Genomic DNA, 27,628 nt, shown 5'->3' on the forward strand with positions numbered 1-27,628 from the left:
AGCCTTCAAGTTTGGTCCAGATTTTTCGACAACGAAGAGGCCAAGTACAGAATTATCAGTTTTGGATTTGTCTTATACAAGATGTTTCTTTTCTCTCTTCAAGCATCTTTCTATGTATGCCCATATTTTCCAAACTGGCAGGTTCTCTGGAGAGCTTGCTGGTAATCATGTGTTGCTGGCCACATTACGCTTAATGACAGACAGATGTTAAAGACATTACTCCTGTGAGTTCTGTAACATTGGCAGATATTCAATTCTGCGCAAATTTCAGAATTTTTGTTGTTTCTTCCGTTAACCAGAGTGAGGAACAATGGAGCAACAACAGCAACTTAAAATTATATAACATCTTTAATGTAATGAAAGGTCAAAAAGCAATACACCAAACAAAGAACGACATCAAACCACATGAGTAGATATGAGAACAAATGACCAGAAGCTTAGGAGGTGGGTTTTAAGAAGTGTCTTAAAAAACGAAAGTGAGCTGGAGAGGCAGGGATGTAGGGAAAGCATTGCAGAGCTGAGTCCTAGGCATCTGAAGGCACAGCCACCAACATTGCAGCAATTAAATTTTTGAGTGTCAGAATTAGTGGAGTATAGATATTTCAGAGGACTGAGGGGCTGGAGGTGATTACAGAGATAGGCAGGGGTCAAGCCATGGAAGAATTTGAAAACAAGAATTAACATCTTCAAATTGAGACATTCCTTGACCGGGAGTGAATGTAGGTCAGCAAGCACAGGAATGATAGGGCAATTGGATCTGCTATTAATTGCAACTTGAGTAGCAGATTTTTGGATGACTTCAAGTTTCCTGATGGTAGAATGTGGAAGCGTAGCCAGGAGTCCATTAGAATAACCAAATCTTGAGGTAATGAAGAATGGGCTCCAGTATCAGATTAGTCCAGACCGGAGTGATGTTGGGCAATGTTTCAGAAGTAGACAGGTCTTAGTGATGGTACAAATAGGAGGTCAGAAGATAATCTCAAGAATAAATGAGACATCAGGATTGCGAGAAGTCTGTCTTAAAATCAGATTGTTGCCAGAGAGGGAGATGGACTTGCTTTCTAGGGAATGGAGTTTGGAGTGGAGACGGAAAACAATGGCTTCAGTCAATATCATTATGTAACTGGAGAAAATTCTTTCTCACCCAGCATACCGGATGTCAGATAAGCAGGCTGATAATTTAGCAACAATGGGGAGTCGATAGAAATTGAGCACATTTTCTTCACAGTTGAAGGCTAGGTTATTTTAATTCCTTGGCCTTATTTAAATTGCAGTGACCAACCTCTCACTCAAAATAGGTAACAAAGACTGACTTTAGGCAGATCAAATTAGCAATGCTCTGAGGTAGTACACACCAGCACCAAGCTAAGACCCTTGCAAGGGAGGAATTGTATGAAAACATGACCGAGCCTGGGTAGAACCCCTGGGATTCAGAGGACTCTTGCTTATCCTGGTCCCTCTAAGGAATATTTTTAACCTAGAGTTGAGCACCTCATCACCCTTCCTCCATAAGATGTTTGAAATGTGATTAGGATCCCAATGACATCAGAGAATCCAACTTAGTGTGAATGAAAAAGGCTTCTTCCCAGGTCAAATGGGCATTTTGGTCGCTAAGAGCCCGAACGGTGGCAGGAGGAATCAAGCAGGAATCATAACTTGGTTACATCAAGGGAGGTCCACTGTTGGCCCCACTGGTGCCCAGCAGGTTAGAATTCTCCCTGTTGTTTTGTTGATAATTTGCTTTTCATAAGTCCACAAGTTAAAATTACTCCAGGAAAAATGTACAGATAGTTTTAATGACATTGTATATGACTTTATTCTCTTTTCTGTTCAGGTAGCAAATCTGGCGGCTTTAAAACAAGCAGAATAGCTAAACAAGATAGTAATACAAATATGCAGAAACTAAAAGGAAAACCCATCCTCTCCACAAGAAAACCAGCTATAGCGCTGAAAGTGAGTTTCCCCAAGACTTCAAAACTTGCCAGAAATGTGTAATGGGTGGCCTGCAAGAAAGCATATGTGGAAAATATTAATATTTTGTCATCACCTGCTACAAAAACATTCTGTACTGTTGATGTGTTAGAGGCATCAACAATAATCTGTACTCCACAAGAATCCTTTATAACATATGAAACATTTTGCATGTAGCACAAATCCTTGTTTATTACTACTGCAATGTTGCCACATTTTTGCCATCACTATCTTCTGTAACATTTTGCCCTAATGCTTTGTTGATTAACTCCAAGTTAGGCCCAGGGGTAGAGAATGCCTACAAAACTGTCATAATGTTTCGTGAAAATAATCAATCTTCAGTAAAGGATCTGGAGAATCTATCAACTAAAGAAAAGTAATGTCCAAGGGCTAGTTCATCATATAATTTATACATTCCCATGCTCTCAGTTGTGGCTTGTGCTGCCTTACTTTGAGCCAAACAACACTGTGCAGCAAAAATGTCCTGCTAGAGTGTGCAATCAAATTAGTCCTTTGCAAAATACTTCAACTGCAATTTTTCTTCTCAGTAAACTGAAGTATCTAAAGCAAGTTTTATACCTAAATTAACCAGTTTGGAACACGAGTAGACTTTATATTAACCTCTTGAACCTACTGCACTATTCAATGAAATCATGGCTGATCTGTGAGATAACTCCATGTAATACTCATTAGCCAGTAGAATATAGTGAGAAATTCTTCGCTAGTCCCTCTACTGGATCCTTGCTTGGCTGCAACAAATTATGGCATTTCCTGGCAGAAAATGGGCTGAATGGCCTCTTTCTGTGCTGTATCTGATTCCAAAATAAGGGGTGGGGGGTCAACAGGGAACATATAAAATTCAGATCTAGATTACTGTGTATATTGTAAAGGTTTATAACTGATAGAATATATGTCATCCAACATATTCCCCATCATGTCCAGCCTAGTGACATCGAGCATTAGGAATTTACTATGCATTTCCAAAGTGCAGGAATGCTACAATGGCGGAGAGAATTTTAAAACTAAAAAGCTGCTTCAGCCATATATTTTCCTGGATTAATAATCCGGGAATCCTGACTTTCACTCCCACCACTGAATATGAGAATTTGAATTTAGAGAACCAGAATGTTGGAACATTATGTAACTCTACTCTGGCAGCAGAGAGAATTCTCAGGATGTATACAACACAGTGATAAGTATTTATTTTAATTTATCCCGTCAGGGAGTAATAAGGGATTTTTTCTTGGTAGTCAACTTCACTGGGCTCAATTGAACGTGGAAGCATCAACGGTAATGCCTTATCTGGAGCCTCAGTGAGACCAACATACAAAGCCTTTCGAGAAGTCTGAAAACTCTAATATATGTGTTCTCAGGGAGAGAACAAGCAATAGAATTTATGGACTCTTCTCCCTGAAGTGGAAGCAGGGTTCACCCTATTTTCTGCTCTGGTAGCCATGTTAAAGGAACATCAAAGAACGAAAGAGAATTTAGGACTGATTTTCTCAATGTAACTTCATGTACGTATGCTCATTTGTTAATAGCTACTGGTTTCAAAATGCAACAAATAAAAGGATGATGAAAAGCATGGATCATAAATAAATCAGAAGATCAATCAGAACATCACAAGATTCCATCAATCCTTAAGGTCAACTCAACATTAAAGTGAATGGCAACTCTCAGAAATCAGTTGTCTAAAAGGCTGAGTTAAACTGTACTGATTTTTTTTCAGAAACCTTAAGCTATTTTAGAAGGTATTTATATGGAATTAAAATCATCGTAATTTAATCTTCCAGTTCTTTTAATGGTAACAAAAGAAAATTATATTTATTATTTAATAAGGAGCTATACTTTATAAACATAAAAGTGATTGATATATACAATTTGTTTGCTTATGAATTAAGTATTGGCTACATATATTTATCTCCATCTAGTGGTACTGCCTTATATAATCAACATCAACTCAACTATAAAAATTAAATATGTACCTCCTGTAACGTTTGTTCGAGTGTCTTGGCTAGAGAGTGAACAAGCAATATATTCTTGTTGGTTTTTGCCTGGGGTTACTTATCTGTCTCAGGAGATTTATGTTTTGCATGCATAACAATGGTAACTGCACTTCAGAAGTAATTTATTGTGTAATGCACTTAAATGTGATATATTGGAACATGGGATATAAATGTACTTTTTAAAAAAATACATAAACTGGCATTACCATATAAATTGTGCGTGGTCTGTTAAAATAGCACGCTGGGGCTAAATGATCTATTCTTGTGACATATTTCCTTATAGTCTTATTACCTTTTCTATTACAAATCTGGACATTTCTTGCCCAATCATTCAGTTGGCAAATGCAATGACCAGTTTGAAACTCAGCTTGACGGACCAAATAGGTCCCAGGTTCAACCCCCAATTTATTTTGAATGAAGAGATTCTCAGTCTAGGAGCGATACTGGGTCGCGAAGATGTCAAAATAAATTAATCAAATTCCTGATCATAAATCAGAAACTCTTGCTACAAAATGCACACATATATGGGTGCTGGCTGAGGACAGGACTGGTTTCATATTGTCATAAAAACCCTACAGTGCAGAAAGAGGCGATTGGGCCCATTGAGTCAGCATTGACCATAATCCCCCCATATCCCTACACGTTTACCTGCTAATCCCTCTAACCTACGCATCTCAGGACTCTAAGGAGCTATTTTAGTATGGCCAATCAACCTAACCCGCATATCTTTGGACAGTGGGAGGAAACTGGAGCACCAGGAAGAAACCCATGCAGACACGAGGAGAATGTGCAAATTCCACACAGATAGTGACCCAAGCCTGGGAGCAAACCCAGGTCCCTGGAGCTGTGAAGCAGCAGCACTAACCACTGTGCTACCGTGCTGCCACTCTGATTTCTTTCACAGTCATGCTGGTTGTTTGTCCTCAGTGATAAAGCTCACACATTAGGTTGAAATTAGCCACCAATTTGGGAACATGTTGTCTGGGTTATTTCTGGATTGTGAACCCAGTCAAGGTGGGAGCACATCATCTAGAGGAGGCAACTATGTAATAGGTTAGTTCTGTGTTCTCTATCCTTAAACGGGTTCTGGAGGAAGGAGGTGCAGACATGCAGACCATTACAAAGAGGGCTGCACTGACTTCCCTCACTTTGTGTTCGGGGGAACACTACTCCGAGCAGCTGGAGTAGTGGGGAAGTTCCAGAACTGTTACCAGTACCAGAGGAACTTACAAAGAACAAAGAACAAAGAACAACCCAGCACGGGAAACAGGCCCTTCGGCCCAACGAGCCCACGCCGCCGCATCACCCTACACCTATTCTACCCTGCATGTCTACGAATGGGACCCTACTCAGTCAGATTCAGGTAAAAAATAGTGTCAATTTGGTAGAAACCGATTAGCCTAAGAGCACATCTTTGGGGTGTGGGAGGAAACCGGAGCGCCCGGAGGAAACCCACGCAACCACAGGGAGAATGCGCAAACTCCCACAGATACAGGCCCAAATCCATGTATCTGCACAGCTAGCAGTGCTAGTCACTGAGCTGTTGCGGCGCCCGTCTATCGGTCCAGGATCAAGCACACACACCGACATGAAGTACTAGGCCACTCCTGGACTTCCAAGAGCAGCCCACGCACGACCCGCCGTGTGCATGCCCCTCGCTTGACACGAGGTGGACCTCCACCTGTGGAATAAAGACAAAAAATATTAATCATACAGCCTGCCCTTCCGGTGTCTCCCAAGGTTTAACCCTATTTAATAGCCCCTACCATATCCCTCCATTCTTGTTTCACTCATGTGCCTATCTAACTGCATCTTAAATGAGTCCAACGTTCCTGCCTCCACCACCCTACTCGGTAGTGCATTCCAGACCCCCACAACTCTCTGCGTAAAGAACCTTCTTCTTACCTCCAAATTATACCTCCCCCCCCTCACCCTTAAGTGATGACCTCTCGTGTTCGTACCCAGTCTAGGGAGCAGTCTCTCACTATTAACTCTATCTATTCCCTTCAGTATCTTATATACCTCTATCATGTCCCCTCTCAATCTCCGTCTTTCCAAGGAGAATAGCCCCAGTCTCTTCAATCTCTCCTCGTAACCCAGTCCCCCCATGCCAGGCAACATCCTGGTAAACCTCCTCTGCACCCTTTCCAGAGACTCCACGTCCTTCCGGTAGTAAGGTGACCAGAACTGGACGCAGTACTCCAAATGCGGTCTAACCAACGTTCTGTATAACTGAAGCATTAGACGGCAGCTTTTATACTCTAAGCCCCTTCCTATAAAGGCTAACATCCCATAAGCCTTCCTAACAACGTTCTCCACTTGTGACGCAACCTTCATGGATTTGTGAACCTGCACTCCCAGGTCCCTCTGTACGTCTATACTCCTAATCGGCCTACCTTTTATCACATAGCTCCTCTCTGCATTATTCCGTCCAAAATGCATCACCTCGCATTTGTCAGGATTAAATGCCATCTGCCACCTATCTGCCCACTGCACCAACCTATCTATATCCTGTTGTATCACCTGACAATCCAGTTCCGTACCCGCCAACCCTGCCATCTTGGTGTCATCAGCAAACTTGCTGATCACACCACCTACGCCCTCTTCTAAGTCATTTATGTAGACTACAAAGAGGAGAGGTCCCAGTACCGAGCCCTGCGGCACACCACTGGTCACTGGCCTCCAGCCCGACAAGGTACCCTCCACAACTACCCTCTGTCTCCTATTTCCCAGCCAGTTCTCAATCCACCTAGCTACCTGGCCTCGTATCCCATGCGCCTTAACCTTTTCTACCAGCCTACCGTGAGGGACTTTGTCAAACGCCTTACTGACATCCATATAGATGACATCAACGGCTCTCCCATCGTCAACCGTTTTTGTCACCTCCTCAAAGAATTCCACCAGATTCGTAAGGCAAGACCTCCCTCTAACAAAGCCATGTTGCGTATCCCTAATCAGATCGCAACGCTCCAAATGCTCATACATCCTACCCCTAAGTATTTTTTCCATTAACTTCCCTACCACCGACGTCAAACTCACCGGCCTATAATTCCCAGGGTTATCCCTACTACCTTTTTTGAACAACGGGACCACATTTGCTACCCTCCAGTCTTCTGGGACCTCACCTGTGTCCAAAGAAGAGACAAAGATGTGCGCCAGAGGCCCAGCAATTTCATCTTTCACCTCCCTAAGCAGCCTGGGATAAATACCATCAGGCCCCGGAGCTTTATCCGTCCTTACGCTACCTAAAAGCCATAGCACTTCCTCTCTTGTAATAACTATATCCTGTAACTGAACCTCCGCTCCCTCCAAGAGACCGCACGATTCCGAACCCCTCTCCTTCGTGAATACCGACGCAAAGTATTCATTCAGGAGCTCCCCCATTCCCTCCGACTCAATACATAACTCTCCACTCTTGTCCCTAAGAGGACCAATTTTCCCTCTAACTACTCTCTTGCCTCTAATATAGGAATAAAATGCCTTAGGATTATCCTTAATCCTACCAGCCAAAGCCATTTCATGCCCTCTCTTTGCCCTTCTAATTCCCCTTTTTAGCTCCCTCCTACTCTCTCTATATTCCTCCAGCGCACACTCCGTACCCATTTGTTTTGACCTAACATACGCCTCCCTCTTCTTCCTGACCAAGTCTTCAATATCCCCCGTAACTCTCCATTCACCTGACGAAGAGGGTGTCCCTCGAAAGCTTGTGAGTATATTATCAAATAAATAGGTTGGACTAAAACCTGGTGTTGTCAGACTTTTTACTGTGTTTACGCCAGTCCAACGCCGGCATACCCACATCACACTTGCTGAACTGCAGGCAAAGAGAGGGAAGGGGCGGTGGAGTCTGCGTGCTCCAGCAAAACTGCTGCCATATTGCAATAACCACTTTCTGTGGCTTTCTAATTCGCCCAATTGCATTTCCACCACTGCTGCTGGGTTGCTGGTCCCGGTCACCTCCAGTAAACACGCAAAAAGACATTTTAGAACCAGTCTGTCATCTTTAGGTACAATCTTCCCAGTTTATGACTTCAACCTCCATCACCTAGAATGATGGCACTACAGATCCTGCTGCCCAAATCCAGGACGTATTTGTACATTTAGGTCTGAAAGCAGGCAACAAGTTAAGGAAATAAAAATCTCCTGTTAATTTGTTCAAGTAGTAGTAAACTAGGCAAATGGATCAAACTGCTCAAAAGAATTTCGAATTCCTTTAATCTGCCACATTTTTCCCAATATCTTAAACTTCCAGCCTTCACAAAATGCCTGAAATTCTTTGGATGTGGAGTTCAAGCATGTGTATTTGGATTAACTCCACGCTTATTCTCAGAGTATGGATGATGAGACAAATATTGCACGTAAAGATGATGGGCAGGAATCTTGTGGAGGTGATGGTGGTGTTGTCCACTGGCTAAAGAGCTGGCAAAAGTCCCAGTCGCCTCTCTTTGGGAAGGCCCACTGCAATTTGTTTCACTCAGGCACTTGAAAGGCCAGTACGGGACCTTTCCCCACGATCAAGGATCCTGAATGTAGACGCTTACCCTTCAGGAACAGCTGATTAACCAAAGGCTGATAACTTTACTGAACTGCAGAGGGTGATTCTCCCAAAAAGAGTTCTAAGTGCTGAATATGCTGAGAAAATTGTGTAAACCACATTTTTTTTTCAGTGGGAGTTCAGACTCAAATCTCCTACACTCTGTGCAACACAGAGGTCACAGTCATGAATATCATTAAAAGCTTGGGGTGGGGGGGTGGCAGTGCAAAGCGTGTTCACACAAAGTCTGCTAGTTCCGGAACTCTGTGCATGCGCAGTGGCCCCAGTTTGCTGGACTAGCTCGTCTGCTGGCTAGCACCCCTCCTCCCTTGTCCTGGAGCACCCCCAATCTCCAGCTCCCCATCTCCCTCAGCAGTGACGAACCCCCCCGCTGATCTGGCAGACCTCCCCCTGTTCCCCCCACCCAGACATAGAACACCCCCCACTGCGGCAGACCTTTCCCGACGGGAGGCAGAACCCCCTGGCAGACCCAACCCGCCAACCTGCCCCGATCACTGGCCTCCCTCTAGCCCCAACCAGATCCCAATGCAGAGTGGGAGCAGGACCCCCTACCCCCACCAATTGCACCGTAAACCCAACCCCCGGCTGACCCCACCCTCAGCACGGCCCATAAGCCCTACTCCCTTGGTACGCCCCTAAGCCACGCCCCCAATAGGCCCCACCTCTCGGCCTCACCCCAATAGGCCCTACCTCTTGGCATTGCCCCAATGCCCAGTGGGCAGTGCTCAAGGTGCCCCTGGGCATGGGCCAGGTGCACAGGCTGGCACTGCCAGATTGTCCATGCCTGCCAGCACCACCCCCCCATCACTGACCCCTTGGGGGGCCCCAATTGCCCCTCCCTTCACTCCAGTGGGGTCTTCCGCTAGTTTCCCAAATGTGGGGAGCTACTCTAAACCCCACCAGAGTGAATTTGAACTGGTCGGATGGGAGGTGATATCGGGCCCAGAGAATTCAGTCCTGGGCCTGATAATCACATTTTAATAGATTAAAGTGTCTTACCTGGTGTTCCCACCGGTTTCCTGTTTGGTCCCAACTGCACTGGATTTCTGGTGGTGGGAGATACACGTGTGTCGGGAGCACGTGCATACATCTCCCAATCCGCCAAAAAAAAGGGTCGGAATGGGGGAATCGCCCCCATGTTGTCTGCGGCGGCCACTGCTGGTACAAACTCACCCAAGACACAGGATCGTGCTGGATCCTAGGCCACAGTGGGTGATGACAGGAAGGGGGATCTGGGGGCAGCAGAGTCAACAGCAAGGGCAGGGCTTGGGGTGGCTCTCAACAAGTCAGTCACCCACTTCCCGATGCTGGATGTCTTAGAATCATAGAATCACTACGGTGCAGAAACTGGCCTTTCGGCTCATCCAGTCTGCACCGACCACAATCCCACCCAGGCCCTATTCCCGTAACTCCACACACTTACCCTGCTAATCCCCCTAACACTAGGGACGATTTAGCAAGGCCAATCAACTTAACCTGCATATTTTTGGACTGTGGGAGGAAACCAGAGCACCCATAGGAAACCCACGCAAACATGGGGGGGATACAAGATTCTGTTTGGTATTCAACTTTCTAGTACTACATTGGATTTGTGAGTTCCTTAACTTACTCCAAATTATTGTAAAACCAGTTGGAGGATGATTATTGATAACTAAGTCTTTGCAAAATACCACATGCACATTCCAGACTGGTGCTGTAGTAGCAGCTTAGTTTAGTAATAACACCCTCACCTCTTAGTCGAGGAGCCCATTGGTTCAAGTGCCAATCTAGGTACATAATTTAAGATGACACTTCAGTGCGGTACACAAAGTGCAAGGGATGTCATAATTCAGAGAATCTAATAAACTGAGGTCCAATCTATCTGTTACAATGACGAACACATCCTAATAGCACTATCTGAAGAAAAGGCAAGTTCTCTTGGTCTCTGACATTATCAATGTGTGGGACCTTGTTGTGTGCAATTGGTAGCTGATTTTACATAACAGCAGCATTTTAAAGACAATTCAGTCAGTGGCTGTGAAGTGCTTTGGGTCATTTTGGGAACATGAAAACTGTTATAGGTGAGGTTCCTTTAGTATAATTTGTCTTTTCTTCTATTAACTTGATAACTCTTATCGGAGGCAAAGTATAGACATTTTCATGACTGACAGGAAATTGATCATTTACAATTTGCCAGAAGCAAACTGCAAAATTAAGTTTAAAACACTTCTTCTGTAAAGAATAAGTGAGTGAGCATACCAGCTGTGCATTCTGTTCACATTTAGACCCATGAATAATTATTCTTTCCAGAAACCATACCTGTATTGTTCAGTTTAAATGATGAATTGTGTCTTTGCTCAATGTACAACTAATTCAGTTTGTTCAATGTTGAGTGAAAATAAGGTGAATTTAAAAAGTTATTAAATAACTTGCATTTAGTTTGAAAAATTTCTCACCTTTCTTTTTCAGAAAGATCTAACTAACAGCGACAAACTGATGGGGAAAACACCCTGTTTAACTTTGGAATTCTCAAATTCCCCCCAAAAAATTGTTATTTAATTTAAAAAATTGTTTTAACAACTGTGGTTGCTAAGGAAATTTAATTATTTTCCAATTTCTCTCACTGGCAATATGCACCCATTACTAACTTCCACATCTAGCACCCACTTGGGGAAAAATGAACTTTTGAATGTTATACGAAGCCATTTGTAGTACAAAACATAATGTCTATGTATAAATGCTCCATAAATCAGCCATCTGTTAATATACTCAATGTATGGAAATGCTCATTTATTTTCCAATAAAAAAACTTCTCTTTCTTTTGGGAGATCTTCCATAAATTTCTTTTTAAATTCCTCCCCCACCCTGTAAAATATCCAGGCTCTCCCATTTATGTTGTTAGGTCTGATTGTCAAATCTTAAAACATGTAAGATCCAAATTTCCCTTTTAAAGAGCTACCAGACCACCCCACAAGACTACCACAAGAACCCCAGTGCTGCAACCACAGGATCCTTACTCAATTACTGTCAAATTGCTGGACAGTTATCTCAATTTTATTAATGCTCCCTTTCCCTGTACTATAGCCCAGAACCTCAGAGCAGGGTTGAAACACCGAGCATTGCACCTAGAGCTACTCTATCCTCAGGACCTTATACCTGTCTAAGATAATGAGGTAGATTACTTTCATCCCATCTGTGAGATAGCCCATTATATTAGAGTCCTTTTCTGCATGCCAAGCATTTTGCAAACAGATGACACACCTTGCCCCAGAATCACTATCCTGTTTAATACAATTTTTCTCTCTCTCTTTCTCTCTTCCCAAGTAGGATCAACATTATTTGTAATGAAGTGAATATATCTGGGTGTTCAATCACAGTTTTACACAAAAATGAACTAGAGTTCAGGAATATTGTTTGCAAATGAAATTTCAGTCAAGATTTTCAGTTTTTTTAAAATAAAAAGATGCATACAGTCTATATGATAATATGTTTGGCATTTATATTAAATTACAGGGACCAAGTCCTATTTGTGAAAATAAACAGTGCTCCCCAGTATCAAGAGCAGTCCTCCAAACCTCTTCAAATTTGAGAGGCATCAAATCATTTAAATATTTTTAATACAGCTTCTTACTTATTGTCATGGTTTGCAGAGAGTGCTATAGCAACATGTTAGTAGAAAATGGATAGTAGCTTTTGAAAGGATTGTTGTACTTCAAGTTTGCTGATTCATTTTGAATATAGCTTCATCTTTTAAGGCTAAGGAGGTGCCTGGAGAAAGTGCAGCAGATGAAAGCAGAAAGATATGATGTAAAACACTACACTTGCACTTAGTGCAATGTGCAAAAGTGTCTGGGCATGTTAATGTAATTTCCCATGTCTGCATGTCATGGTAACAAATAATCTTTGGACTGAGAAAGAGTGCCTTTAACACAGCATTGACCTTTGCACGCACTAAACACTGAACAAACAGCCTGGTTCCACATCAGCAATGCAGCTTGGAAAGCACAATTATATATCCTCTCTGCCCAGGTAACATGTCTTCCAAGTTAAGAAAGGCTTTCTTTGCCTCACAGCATTATTGCATATTTTGTTACCAAGTCATTAAAGTTTCTCATAGCTACAAGCATTCTCTGTACTTAACCTTTCACATGAGGTGGAATGCAGCCTGGTCATATGTTATTATCCAATGCTGAATGAATCTGTTTTGAAGTAAAAAAAATGCATACAACCATTGAGAGATTGTGCTGCAGGCAGACCAGCCAATCTGTGCTGCTTCACTTAGCACAAAGAACAGGCTCTTCAAATTATTGGGATAGAGACCAAGAAGATTGGGTGAAGAAAAATGTAGTGGCTTCCCAAAATAGGAGTTCCTTTCATCTTTACCTCCTTGCCAGATTTTAATTTACCTCAGGGAGTCATACTCCTCCCATCCACCCATAAATAATGTTGTTATATTGGTCTTGTTACAGTTTTCAAAGTGATTACAGCTATCACATTCGCTCTCTCAGAGGGTGTAGGAGGCTCCAAAGATGATGGAGCAGACACCAGGGATGATGCCTACGGCAGATGGGCACTCTTATTCTTGAAGGCCTCCCACCAATTTGCATCCTCCAATCAGATCCCTTTAAACCCACCCAGTGCCAGCAGTCAGGCCGTACTCTGGAGAACACTCTCTCCTTGCAACAAAATCAATCGCTACACCATTCTAGCCTTCCTGTCAAGCATCACTACCTCGTCTTTTTTGTCACCTCTGCGTACTCTTTTGTGTTGCCATGCTGTCCGTCTCTTGTAAAAACCAGAAGTGACGTGATGATGTCAGAACACCATTCTGCTGCCATCCCACATGATATTACACCACCACCCCTTCAGCCAGCCTCTGAAGCCATCTTGAAAGGGCCCAGAAAATCTTGGCCTAAGTGTCAGATCTGAACCACAATTGTAGCTTCAGAAAGTACCATTAACTCTAGCACAGTCTTTTTTGTGAAGTGACGATCACATCGGCCTCAGGTATGACCATCTAGATGTACCAAGATCTGAAAGCATGTGGTTCCTCAGCCAAACCTAAGTGGGCACCAGATTTGCCAGGTACAAACACATCTGTCTTCCCTCTGCCTGAAATCTCTTCCAAATCCATGACATCCATTGGCAGCCTAATGGAAGCCACATGCAGAGCAGATGGTTTCAAGCTGAAGTTGGCAGCTGAGTGCAACAACAATACTTTGGCTACAGATCTGCACAAAATTAATTCTGTTTTACAGGAAATCTGCAGCAAATGGCAACAAAATATAACCATTCAACAAGCAGAAACTACAGCATGGCAAGTCAAACCAACAGTACAAACCAACTGCCCAACAATGGGCATCTTGGAATCATCCAACACACATTTTAAATATATAAGCAGTGAAGAAAAAGTGGATTAGCAAGAATAGATAGAGACTTCATTGTAGGAAGTACATAGTGAAATAAATTTTGGGACTATATAACGAAACATGTGTATCTGCCAGAGAATTCTGGGAATGCGACCCAGGCTTACCTGTTAGATTCCCTGTTGCATGTAAGACCACAGTCCATGCATATAACATTGAGGAATCAACTCTTACATCTTATTCGAAATGTTATCTGCAGTGTCAAATAATTTGTTCTTTCTGCACTGCTCAGCTATTAAAAATTGGTATCAGTCCTGTCTTAGAAACAGAAAATTGTACATTCAAGCCAACACACAATGGTAGGTGTGACTTCTGTGCATTGCTGCATTGTCAAAATGTTCTTTCTTCAAATGATATGTTAAACTGAGGTCTAGTTGTGCTTGCATAGGTAAACTTAAAATATCCTCTAAGGACTATGAACAGAAAAGAGAGTTGTCCCCAGTGTGCTGGCCAACATTTCTCCCTTAACCAAAAGCAATGGAATTGCTGTATGCAAGTTCATTGCTTAACAACGGCTAAACTTCAAAAGTAATTTGATGATTGTAAAGCACTTTGGAGGATGTTCTTTGCATGAATTGTTATTCTCCAAAATTAAAAGTATTCTCCATAGAACAAGAGGTAAAGCATTTAAAATGTTTATCTTTGATTACTGCATTGCATAGCTGGAGAATTGAATATGTATAGTTAACTGAAAGAAATAAAGTTAGAAACAAGTTAATGCCAATATCTTTTTTAAAAATCAAGCACAAATTTACTATTTATACCTTTATGAATTTATTGGGATCTTGTAAGATAACTAATGCATCCCAGTTTTAAATTGCCACCTTTTGTTTCCTATACTATTTTACTAAGTAATTGGAAATATCCTTAAGTACATCAAATCCTATTGATTTCCTGTTCTACACAATACTGACACAACAAGTATGTAGTGATATATCAAATAGGCAGATTCATTGCAGCTGTAGGCTGTTGATGACACAACATTTCTGTCTCCCAAATGTGTGCTTGCAGTGTTTCTCAGTTTCTCAGGTGTAAATAACCCATCGGGTGGCTGCTACTAATTTTATATACTGATATAAATGTCCTGGCCAACTTTTATCCTATAACCAACACTACTAAAACAGATAAGCTTGTCATAAATCTCACTGCTGTTAATGGGACCTTGCAGTACATAAATTAATTGGTTGTTCACCTACTTTACAATAATGATTGCATTGCAAGAAGTACTTCATTGACTGTGTGCTGCTTTATGACATCCAAAGAGTGCAAAAAGTGCTTAGGAATGCAGGTTTGTTCAATATTTCTTTATAAAATAGAATTTGCAGTTCTTGAAATGTGATGTGATGGAAAGGTATAGCCTACTCTAATTAATTGGAGCATTTCAAACTACTGAATGAAATAAAAACATTAAAATGCTGGATAAACTCAGCAGATCTGCAGCATCTGTGGTGAGAGAAAGGGAGTTAATGTTTTGCATCCATGGGCCTGATTTTACCATTTTGATTCTAAATGCTAAATCTGAGAGTGTTTCAGATCTGACTTTTAGACCTGTTCTCAGGCACCCCCATACGCATTCTGCCTGAAAAAAATATCAGCGATTCTGAATTGCACTGCAGAAGCCTGTGGGCAGGGCTTAACACGCCCGAAACACTGCAGCTCCAATCGGAGCCTTTGACTGCACATGCGCAGTAAAAAAAAAGACAAACGCATTTATATGCATTTAAATTGACATCACGCCTGTTTTGGACATAGTCCCGATGGCAGCCATTTTCAGCCATTCGTAAAAGGGGAACGGCCGCAGAGACAGGTGCGGATCGTGCTACTTGCCTCATGCCTAACTTCACAAAGTTTTCACGCCCAAAAACGGGCACAACTTGATGGTAAAATCGAGCCCCATGTGACTGTTCTTCAGATCCGAAGAAGTCATACGGACATCTCTCTCCAAAGATGCTGCCAGGCCTACTGTGTTTATCCAACATTTTATGTTCTTATTTCACATTTCCAGCAGTTGCAGTATTTTCTTTTTATTATGATATGAAGTTCAACTGTCGTGTTTGAGTAGAAAGTACAAGTTAAGAATATCAAAGTGTTGACTCTTGTCACTTATGTCAAGTTCTGAATTAAATGCATCAAAGCTTCCATCAGTCAGAGGTTAACTAATAATTCAGCTACTTCAGAAGTGTGAAAGGAGCACTCTTACTGTGATTTATGATTAGTTGGTTTTCTGTTGCTTCCACCAAAACCCTTCTCTGACTGCAAGAGAATGATGCCCAAAGATGTTTTTCAGTTGCCAGCTGTTGACCTTGCCACCACAACTGACCCCCACCTCACCTACAAAAATTGGACAATTACTTGTTTTCCATTTTTCATTCTATAACTCTTTTCAAAAGCAAAGAGAAAGCTATCTCCTCACTGATCAATTGTACTTTAAAAGAGAATATAACTGGAAGGTTATCTTTTTATTTTGTCCGCAGAAGCCTGCACACAAGGCATACGGATTGGTATCAACTTAGTGCAAACAGTGGTTGATTTCAAAAAATAAATTATATGTTTAAAACTATGTAGGAATCCTTGCTATTGTCAGAGTCTGAACTATGTTAACTGCAGTCCATTAATATCACTGCATTGTAATTCCTTATAAAGATGAGATTCAAGTCCAATTAGTATTTTTAGTTACATTAATGAATAAGGATTATTAAATGAAAATGTCAGTGTGACAAATCACCTCCTAATGTTATATGTAACAGTGACCATAATTGAACAAAAAGAAACTTCTAGAAGTGACAAAAGGATACTTAATACCAGCAAGATGTTATCTGCTTCAAGTTCAGAAAGAAGAATTCTGCCACAAAGGGCCTGTGGTCTCTATATCAATAGCTCGTTACCATGTGCTGAAAGATTAGGCTAAATTTCTTCAGGCAATCTTTCCCCCACACCTTAATCATCAAATAGCTGGCTTAAAACTTTTAAAAAATTATGCTATTTCACAACTCGGAAATGGATTACGGTTTCCACAAGCATATAACATATCTCACTGCAATCTTAGCCGAAGTGAAATGTTAGTATTGCATAAGGCTAACTGAGTAACTTCCTTCAATTACATTTATAAAATAAGAATTTGGTTTCCCTAGAACAAATGTTCTGAAGTAGCATAGCAAATTTCAACAATGAAAAATCTTTTGCTTTGATGTGATGGATTGTAAATAACAATTGAATTTTTATTGATCAATTTTCCTGACATTGGAACTTCAACGAACTTATTTAGACAATTGCTACCTTATCTTTATGATATTATAAGCACCATCTTTGGTCGTTAACATAATCATTAACACTCTCTTTGTCTTGTGTCCATGACATCTTCATCATTCTCTCCTGAGCTCCCACATATTCCTGATCTTCTATTCTCCCTCTCTACCGTTCTCTCAAGCTACATAATCCATCACATTTCTATCCTTCTTCAGCTCTGAAGAAGTCATATGGACTCAAAATTTTATCTCTGTTTCTGTCTCCATAGATGGTTTCCTGACCTGCTGTCTTTCCGGCATTTTCTGTTTTTAGACGATTAGCTTCAACGGATGGATTTCATCTCGAAATTTAGGGAAAACATAATGAATGTCAAGCGATTTCTGAAATAAAATATGTTTTAAAAAACAATGTTGGATGTACCAATGGTCAGCATTTGAAATGCCACAGTGAAATGTAGACGGGAACTAATACCTCCATTCTCCACAAATTCAATTGATGTATTTAAGTATTCACCAATAATTCAATATCTTTTGATGTTAGTTTGTCAGAGCAATGCACAGACACATATGAGCAAGGCTTGTGACATAGTTAAGAACCCCATGGAGCAAGTAAACCTGAGGTCTGGATCCCTCTGGTTCTGGTAAGTGGAGGTCACCAATGTCCTATAGGTGACAATATTTTTAATATTGCAGTAATGACACATTAACAAAACACCTAAACTATTGCCTAGAGTAATTCAGGCAGCAAGAAACTTAACAAGTTAACATAATCCAAGTTCTTAAAATTAATTTGTTGATTTCTGGTTGCCTACAATTGGAGTCATCTAAATAATGGGGACAATTTAAGAAGGACAATTTGCTCCAGCGACTCTTATCCAATTGTATCTGATTGTAGCCAGAAAATCATGTGGGATGATTTCTCTTCCTACTCCTACGTCTGGTGTCCCACAAGGATCTAACCTTGCCCTCTCCTATTTCTCATGCTGCCCATCAGTGACATTGTCTGAAAGCATAGTGTTAGTTTCACATGTGCGCTGACAACACTATTAGGTAGACCTTACCTCCATCTCTTTCGACTCCCCTCCTGTTGCTAAATAATCAGACTGCTTATCTGACATTCAATATTAGGTGAGTAGAAATTTCCTCCAAATAAATATTGATAAGACCAAAGCTATTATTTTTTGCTTCCCACTTTTAAGCCACGTTCCCTGGCTCAATTCACCCTTCCCAGCAACAGATTGGGATTAAGCTTGCTTGTTTGCAACAGTGGTGTCACATTTAATTCCAAGATGAACTTCCAGCCTCATATTTGTACCATTACTAAAACCATACATTTCCACTTCCATAGCATTGCCTGACTTCATCACTGTCTTAGCACATCTGCTGCTGAAACTTTCATTCAGGGCCTTATTACCGCTAGACTTAATTATTCCAATGCACTTCTGGATGGTCATCCACATTCTCCCCTCCATAAATTTGAGATTATCCAAAACTCTGTTGCCCAAGTCTTAACTCATAGTAGGTCCCATCCTTATTTTCAAATCAGTCCAGACCACTAAAAATAAAATAATCAGGATTTAAATATTATGATCAATCCATGTGTTCTTCCCAGTTGCAAGGACCATCACACTGGCTTTACAGCGCCGGGCATGATGCCAGTTTTTCACCTCTCTCAAGATCTTACAGGCTCACCTCACCAATTGACCAGTGGGATGAGCCAGTAAGATCGCCACCAATGTACTTTGCTGCCCAAAGTACAGTTCCTTCTACTCTTATATGACTGGAATACCGAGACAATGAACTTAAGTCCACAAAAGGATAATCAGAATTATACATAGACATATAGCTTATAATTATCAAGCTAGATAAGGGAACTGTGACTTTTTAATTGGAGAAACAAAGAGTTCAAAGGAATACAGGTTATATTTTTAAAACAGCAGGTATATTCTCTGTGGTCAGTTATGTGAGCATGGCCAAAGGGAAGGGAATAAAGGCATCAGTAGAGAATACAAAAACATGGAGTTGGTTAGATGCCAGTAAGTATTCACACCTCATGTCATCACCCTCTGGAACAGGTTGCCAGGAACCGCACTTGAGTATGATTTCAGTGCCGTGCTTCGATGGGGAGTTGTACGAGGTCTAATGGTGGAGGGTACCTTGAATTATGGAAGTTAGATTGTGAGATAGCCACAATTACTCAGCCAGTTGTTTGTCGGCTAGGATGGGGACCTATATTTTAATAGGTATACTAGATTTTTCATGGTATTGCTCAGCCAGTAGGAAGATACACTCTTTCAAAGTTATCAAAGTGACAGGAAATTTCTGTTAAACGCAAGACTTTTGATATATTATTGATATAAAAAGTCAACAGCAGAACAGGTGAACGAAGACAGTGCATCTCACCAGCTGCGAAGGCAGAAGAAGGCTGCAGCCGCAAGGTGATCCCAGTGATCATGGCTGGACATGTCACTGAAATCTAACAACCAACCTGTCAAGGTTATGTGAACAATGACAGTGACCCAAAGTCCTCATGTTAAACAAAATCAAACACAGGGCTGACAATGCCGTAATCTTTCACTTAACCACATGCATATGCATGCATAATCTACAGTAGAGAAACAGGCGTTTAATGGTTAACACTGCTGCCTCACAATGCCAGACGCCCGGGTTCAACTCCAGTCTCAGGTGACTGTCTTATTTTTTGTCAATCTTAGAACTATCCTATCCAGAAATAAGGGTGAAATTTTAACTCAAAACAGAGTTAAAGGAAGACCTAGGGCCGGAGCTTCTCATATAATTATGCTTGCATAAGGGTGGCTTTTCCCTTAATTGTTACCTGTTAGTATTTGATCTCTATCCTTTTAGCCTCCTCTATGAGTTGAGATGTATCTTGAGATAAGTGTTTTCTAAATTTATATCCTCCCAATTTTATGTCCTTTAATTGTCCCTTTAATTTTCATTCAGATGGTACTGTTGTCTACCACCATTAATATGCATGCCAGCCCTGTTTCAGTCTGCACTTGGTGTTAATATAATTATGCAAATAAGATTATACTAGAGAATTGAGAAATATTATCATTTGACCTTTCAGGCAAGTTCTACACTAGTCCTTAACCATTTAGAACTGACTTAAATCCGACATTGAAAATCTATTTCATTGTCCTGGTATTGTGTAGAGTACATCGAATTCTTAACAATGGATTATAAGTCCAAGTAAATTATCTTCGATGTATTTGGTCCCCAATGATTTGAAGCAGTAATCTGCTCTACATAATTTTCCCTCTTTACTAATGAGCATACTTGCAAAACCCATCTTGCTACACAAAGAACTGTACATATTTATGATGTGGTTAATAAGTATCTTTACCATCTAATTTAGTTCACAGAAATATCAACTACAGTTCACAATTGTGTAGCAACGCCAGTATGGTATCTCAATGAAACATGCACCATTAAATCCTAATAGCTATTGCCTGCTGGAGTGGTGAGCTAGAAACTATTTCTATTGACTTGCAGTAATTCTGCCACAAACATTAACCTGCGTGATGGAAAATGACACCCAGTGCTGTGCAGGCTACAGCTGAATAAAATTGAAATCACGTGTTACGAGAATCAAAATAGGAAACCTAAGAGTGATCTTAAAAGTGTAATCTAATCTGTGAGTTCACATTACTTAGAACATAAAGATATCACCTGAATCTGTCAACTAGATTACTTCCAAGTATCAGTACAATTACTGAGAAGCACCTGACATCTCTACAGGAACATGCAATGATAGGCAACCACGTTTCAAAGTTCCAAATCACTAATGTGTGGCCTTTTGGCTAAGATCAAATGTCAGGTCAAGCACAAGATGGGGTACAATATCTAATCTTGTCAGCTTGGATCTTGATCATCCATCTCGAGGAGACCTTGAATTGGATTCAATTGGATTCTAAATTTGGTTTTTGGAGATGACAAGGACTTAGGATTGCCTGGTCCATTCTGAGCAGTGGCTTTGTAACTTTAAGGATGGAGTAAAAAATAAAATTTTTAAAATGCGCGGTGTCATGGCTGGCAGGGAGCTGCACCAAATCCACAATAACAACCACTCATTTAGATGTTTTGAAGATTTTGCCTGCTAATATTCCACTACAATCTCAAACTTGCCAATGATTTTAACCAAGTCTATGTTCATTATCAAGCAGTATTTTTATGGACTGACATCATAACTGTTTTAACCCTGTAACTGCCCCACACAATGGCTGAGACTTTCTGGATCCATTTGCCACAAGTAAATCCCATTATAGCCAGAAGTCTTCAGGAGAGAACCATAATGGGATTTGCATCAGGGAGATCTCAGAGTGAGGTCTCACCCACCTCCCCAGCAACATAATCAAGTTCACAGTCGGTGAGGCCTTGAACCTGATCACCATCAATTTAAGTAGATTTAAACCTGCAGAAATGGCATAACAGTTAAAATGCAACCAGAAGTACTTGGTATTTTCCAGTGTGCAATGTGAAGAATAATCATGACCCTTTAACATATTAAAACAGAAATACTAGGCAGAATTTCCTCAAAAGTGCCAGATTGTGACTGAAAATTGGCATGTAAGAAACAGGCAGGTCTTCACTCCAGAACCTCTGATACTTTGTCAAAAAAAAGCATGGGGGAGAGAGAAAGAGAGGCGTGGGGGGCATTGTGTTTGTGCCGTCATTCCTGAGGGGCAGGACCTAAAGATGTCGTCAAGCTCAGCTCTGTAGAAATCCGATCTCAACATTAACAGATAGCACCCCTCCCCCCTCCTCCACGGACCTCAAGACTCCCCCATCATTGTTCGCTCGTAATCTCTTCCCCCTCAACCCATCAGTGTTTGCTAGCATGCTTCCCCCTATCCTCCCCCAGCAATAACCAACAGTAATCTCTCCCCCACCCCCATCATTGCCTCACCTCTTGGCAGCGCTAGTCTGACAGTGACCTCTTGTGCTGGCAGGTCGGCACTGCCAGAGTGCCAGGCCTTGTGCCTGACCACCCAGGGGCTGCACTGACCTCCACACCCCTGGCTTGATCATCTCAACTGCTGGACAGCAGTAGTGATTCCTGCTGGCAGAACCCGGAAGGTAAGGCATCAGAGTGTACTGTCAGCGTGTACTATCCATGTGTACTGTCAGCGTGTACTGTCAGCATGTACTGTCAGAGGGTAACAATAAAGCGTACTATCTGAGTGTACTATGAGCGTACTATCCGAGCATACTGTCCAAGTGTACTGTCCAAGTGTTGTCAGCATGTACTGTCAGCATGTATTGTCCAAGTTACTGTCTGAGTGTACTGCTTGAGTGTACTGTCCGACTGTACTGTCCGAGTGTACTGTCCGGCTATATTGTCAGCGTGTACTGTCAGCCTGTACTGTCGGCGTGTACTGTTAGATTATATTGTTACCGTTCAATAGTTAGTAATAAGCATTAGGTAGGAGACTGTGAAGCGCTGATTGTTGGGATACTTGGCATATGTTAGCCTAGACAACAAACACAGCAAAAACCAGTCCAGGCTGGGCCACTGCAGGGAAAGGTCCAGTAACTCGAGGTAGATAGGTTTCAATCATTAAAATGTTATAGAAGATGAGATCCACAGCACTTTGCACTTATTGTGACAGCAACTGCAGGCAACAAGGGCCATTCATGCCCTGCCACTGCTGCCAGCGAAAACAGAGTATTTGACGCTCAGCCCAATCTCCACTGACTGTCACAGATCAGAAAATCCCAGCTGCAAGAGAGGTTGGAGAATCCAGCCCATGGTTCCTGTCACTGGAATGCCAAGGTGCACAGCCGAATGGGACAGTGATCAGAAACAGTTTGCACCTATTGTGGTAGATTGTGAGCCTATGTGATCAAATACATACCCACAGTCATATTAGGACAGGGACTAAAAATATAAGACAATGTAACAATTCACAGGGCAGAGTACTGACTTGGACTTGAGTAATTAAGACAAGTTCTCCCTGCCTCCGCTCAAATAAATGATCAAAGATCAGGCTAAGTCTGGTTGATTTTATCACAATGATTCCTCAACAGCACCTCTTGACGAGATTCAATCAACCTCCACAGCAAATTTAAGTCGAGTCAGCATGTGCGGAACCTTTGGACACTGATTCAAACTAAATGTTTTCCCAAAATCCACTCCATTATCAACATAGCATTTTTCCAATAGCTCCATTCAAACACTAGACAGAAGAACGGCAACATTGATTTCTACCTATTACATTTATGCTAAAAAAAATTATCTATCAGGTGTAAAGCAATGGGAATATATCGCATATATTCAGATTCCATGAACTTTGTGTGCACTGAGGTTAACCGAGGAGAAAATCAGAGTATGAGCGAAAGGGGAATTTCAGACTGAACTCTATATTGCTTCTATAGCAGGTCACTCTCACTAAAAAGAAAAAAGCCATAGGTATCCAAAGTAATTTACAATATGAGATGCAAATAAATTCTAGCATAAACGCCCCAGGAATAAATGTTTCTTTCTCCAACAGTAACAAATATGTTTTGATATGTGCAATTGTATATTACACTTTATCGAGGAATTCAAATCGGCTGGAATCCCATTCATAAATACATTACTTGATACAAAAGCTCGCACTACCAGGAGAATAAACAAAAAGTAAAGCCAGGAGGGATTGTGTGAGAACAATACGCTCATTCTTTATGAAACAATTTGAAAAATGAAAAATTCTCAATTTCAGAAGTTAGGGCTTTTGTAGAACAATACAGTGTGCATTTCAATTTAATTCTTACTTCAGAATAGACAGGAAAATGGAAGTTTGCACGTACATTCCACAGGCTAGGATTCAAAACTCCCAATCATTTTAAAGGCAATTATATCAACTTTATAAAAAAACTGAGTTCCTTAGTGACGTACCAATTTAAGCAGTTTGACCAACTTAAGTATCGGTTTCTTAAAGCTTTGCCCATTATGTTTATTGGGCAGCCAAATAAATCTGATTAATTCTGCAACAAATGGTTTACTACCTCTGTTGGTAGTAAAGAGTCATTAGTAAGGATAATCAATTTAAAGGATATATTTTATTTGTGAGCCCATAGCAGTAAGCAATCAACTATTTCTCGCATTCAGCATATCTACTCTTTTTATGCGCAACCCGCTCTCTCCCTCTCATGGGACATACCATTGCAGGCTATGCTGGAAATAGTTACAATTCCAAAGCATAGCGCTTCAAAGGATGCCACTAATACTGGAGCAACTGAAATCAGGGAGAAATCAGGATTGCAGACATCTTGCAGAGTTGTAGGTTGAGATTAAAGAGATAGGGAAAGGTGAGGGATTTAAAAACAAGGGTGAGAATTTTAAATCAAGGTAACATATTCATCCTTTGAATTTTGCTTCCCAAACCTTTCAGGAAGTGAAGTGTTTGAACAGGTGGTTTGTGGGCAATGGTAATAGGCCTGCATAATCTGCATTCACTCAACCTAACTATTTCTATTGACTGTGCATGTGTAACATCTGTGCGTAAACCACAATGTGCAGCAGCTTTGGGCGCGATTCTCTAGTCATGTCAGTGGCGGGTATCACAGCAGGCAGGACAGGAAAATGTGGAAAACTGATCAGTCAGATTCCTGCCAGCATAAAAATTGTTTGCAATTTTCCGCTCCCCATTTTCATGGCAGCTCAGTTAGGTCATGTACTCATTTGAAAATGAATACTTCTTGAAAAGGTATCTCACCAAAATCACGGCTCCACTCCAGATCAAATAGCCACACTGTCAACTAATTAGACCAGAGTGATTCACAACCGGTTGGAAGTGACATGCCCCTGGTGAGCACCATTTCACCAATGACCTCAAGGTAGAGGTACGCTGTTCCCAAGAGACAGACCACGAGTGAACAATCCCAACCGGACATTCTGAGCAAGGGCATTATCCAAGGAGATAATGAATGGGCTTCCTCACAAGCCATCTGTCAAAATTCCTTGAAGAGTTTTTATGTTGTCATACACATCCAGGGGGTAGAAGTTTTTTTCTGTTCAAATCATTGAGGTGGCTTTTCTGTAGGTGCTCACATAGCAAAGATGATACCATTTAATGCAACCTGAATCTTGGAAAAGTCTACAATCACGTCATATGAGTGGTCCTATCCTCGGCGTCTTGCCATGATGCCAAAAGTCATTAATTGCTCTGCTGTAAGATGTTGAGTCACCCATGTTCCTGCGGCAGCCTAGCTGATATTAGCTAAAATAAGTCTGTGCCATAAGAGTTGAGCACGGTCACAGACAGAAGACAGCAGTGCAGCCAAATAGCTGCAGGTCTTCAGGCAGTGGTAAAGCTTCCTCATTACCTCATGTTGAAGGGCATTCTGCTCATACAAATTTTGTTACTAATTCATTCATTACAGTTTTGACTTGAAGGCCTCAGCATCTCATAAAAAAACCTGGGTTTGGATTTGATATTTTTGCCCAGAGCTGTGACATTGTGAACTAAATTTGGATTGCACAGGTCGAACATGCGCAGCAGTTTACCTAATGTCCCAGGATGCACATGTACCATTTAGTCTGTTTTGATGAGGAAAGCTCAATGGTACCTTCCAGCAGTTTCTGCTCAAGCGCTTTTCAAAATTAGAGGTCACATTTCACATAACCTTTGCTGAACAAAGTAAAGGTGTAGGTGTCTTGTGGGACACAGGAAATAGATGGCAGTGCTTTCATTAAGCACATGCTGTAATCTTTGTTTTTGTTCTAGAAATTTAACAAACTAGAAGTGGAAAATGGACAGGGAGCAGGGAAAAGACACACAAAAGAGAGTGTTGAGCAAAACAGGAGTGTGTAATGCTAAATTTTGAAGTCAAAGAATTATCAACTTTTGCTGATAGTTAGAGAGAGTCAGAGCTAATTATGTATACCAGAGGCCTGGATATACCTGCATTAACAGCAAAAGTGTGGCACAGTACATCCCCTGCCCAGGCTAGTTTCAAACCTGAGACCAGGTCACTGTTAGGGGAGGGGGTCACTCCACAACTTCCCATGGCCCAAATGGGCTGAAAAAAAGAAAAGAAAATGTTAAATTCTTTGCACTGTAGTGAGCCGAACATAGAAGATGATCAACTCCGTCCAGGATCAATTGCTGCATTATAGATTTTGGGCCTTTTCAAGGTGCTAAATGAATATCCCACATCTTCTCTGGGGTGAACTTATCGAGGCCTTTCAAGGGCATGAAGGCAGAATATTCCCAAGAAAGCCTAGGAAGTTAGATTTGACATTTCCCTTGAACACAGAGGTTGATAGTAGGTGGAAGATCAAGATTTGGTTGAAATTTGAGGAAATACTGGTAGAAGCTAAATCTGGACCATAATCCAGGCATCCTCAACTACATGTGTCTTTTCCAGTCCCAGGAACATTGAGGCCAGAAAATGTAATTTTGAACTGACCCACCATTACAACAGAAGCTCCAGAAGGATCCTGTGACCTATCAAAGTCATTGACCAACATCAGAGTATACAACAGATAAGCTTATAAAATAAAAAATGTGTTGTGGGCTGCTGCATTCCAAAAGGAGTCAGGCAATCTTAATGTTCAAACATACGAGTTTCAATACTTTAGATCAACATCCTGGGGGTTACCATTGACCAGAAACTGAACTGGATTAGCCATTACAAATGCTGTGGCTATAAGAACAGGTCAGAGGCTAGGAATCCTGTAGCGACCCTCTCTAACTATCAGCATCTTCTGTCTCCCCAAAACATGTCCACCATGTACAAGACACAAGTCAGAAGTGTAACTGAATATTTCCACTTGCCTAGATGAGTGCAGCTCCAACAACACTCAACAAGTTCAACACCATTCAGGACAAAGTAGCGCGCTTGATTGCTACGCCTTTCACAAACATTTACTACCCCCACCACCAACAAACAGTGGCACACCATCTGTAAGATGTACTGCAGGAACTCATTCAGACATCACCTTCCAAACCCATAACCACTATCGTCTAGAAGGATGAGCAGTAGATATATGAGAACACCACCATCTGGGAGTTCCCCTCCAAGTCACTCCCCATCCTGACTTGGAAATATATCACCCCGTTCCTTCACTTTCAAAAACCTGGAACTCCCTTCCTAACAGCTCTATAGGTGTACTTACATCAGATGGACTGCAGCGGTTCAAGGAGGTAGCTCACCATCACTTTCTCAAGGGCAATTTGGGGCAGGCAGTAAATGCTGGCCTAGACAGCGTACCAACATCCCATGAATTTTTTTAAAAGGATAATCTTAAAGTGCAGAATTTGATTTTCCAGTAGAGAAATTAAGAGAAGTATAAACTTTTTGTTAATTATTATGCTTAAAGAAAGGCTTAAGTCCTTAGAGAGTGAAATACAATAAATAGGCCATGTAGGAAAGGGCTCTCTTAAGCCCATAAGGTATTCCTAGAGATTCTAATGTCCTAATGACTCTAATTACCTT

The 27,628-nt window shown here is 41.3% G+C and overlaps 1 protein-coding gene across 1 annotated transcript in view; it reads right to left on the reverse strand.

Annotated features, from left to right (window-relative positions):
- Window positions 1-329: 329 nt before the first annotated feature.
- slc33a2 (solute carrier family 33 member 2) overlaps window positions 330-27,628 on the reverse strand; it is a 79,989-nt gene continuing 52,690 nt past the window's right edge. The window contains exon 6 of the mRNA XM_080188922.1: window positions 330-2,003. Within this exon, the coding sequence (XP_080045048.1) occupies window positions 1,815-2,003 (189 nt within the window). The 3' untranslated portion in view covers window positions 330-1,814. The remainder of the gene's footprint in view (window positions 2,004-27,628) is intronic.

Source organism: Carcharhinus amblyrhynchos, chromosome 5, assembly GCF_965287045.1.
Source record: "Carcharhinus amblyrhynchos chromosome 5, sCarAmb.v2.hapA, whole genome shotgun sequence".
Lineage (NCBI taxonomy): Eukaryota > Metazoa > Chordata > Chondrichthyes > Carcharhiniformes > Carcharhinidae > Carcharhinus > Carcharhinus amblyrhynchos.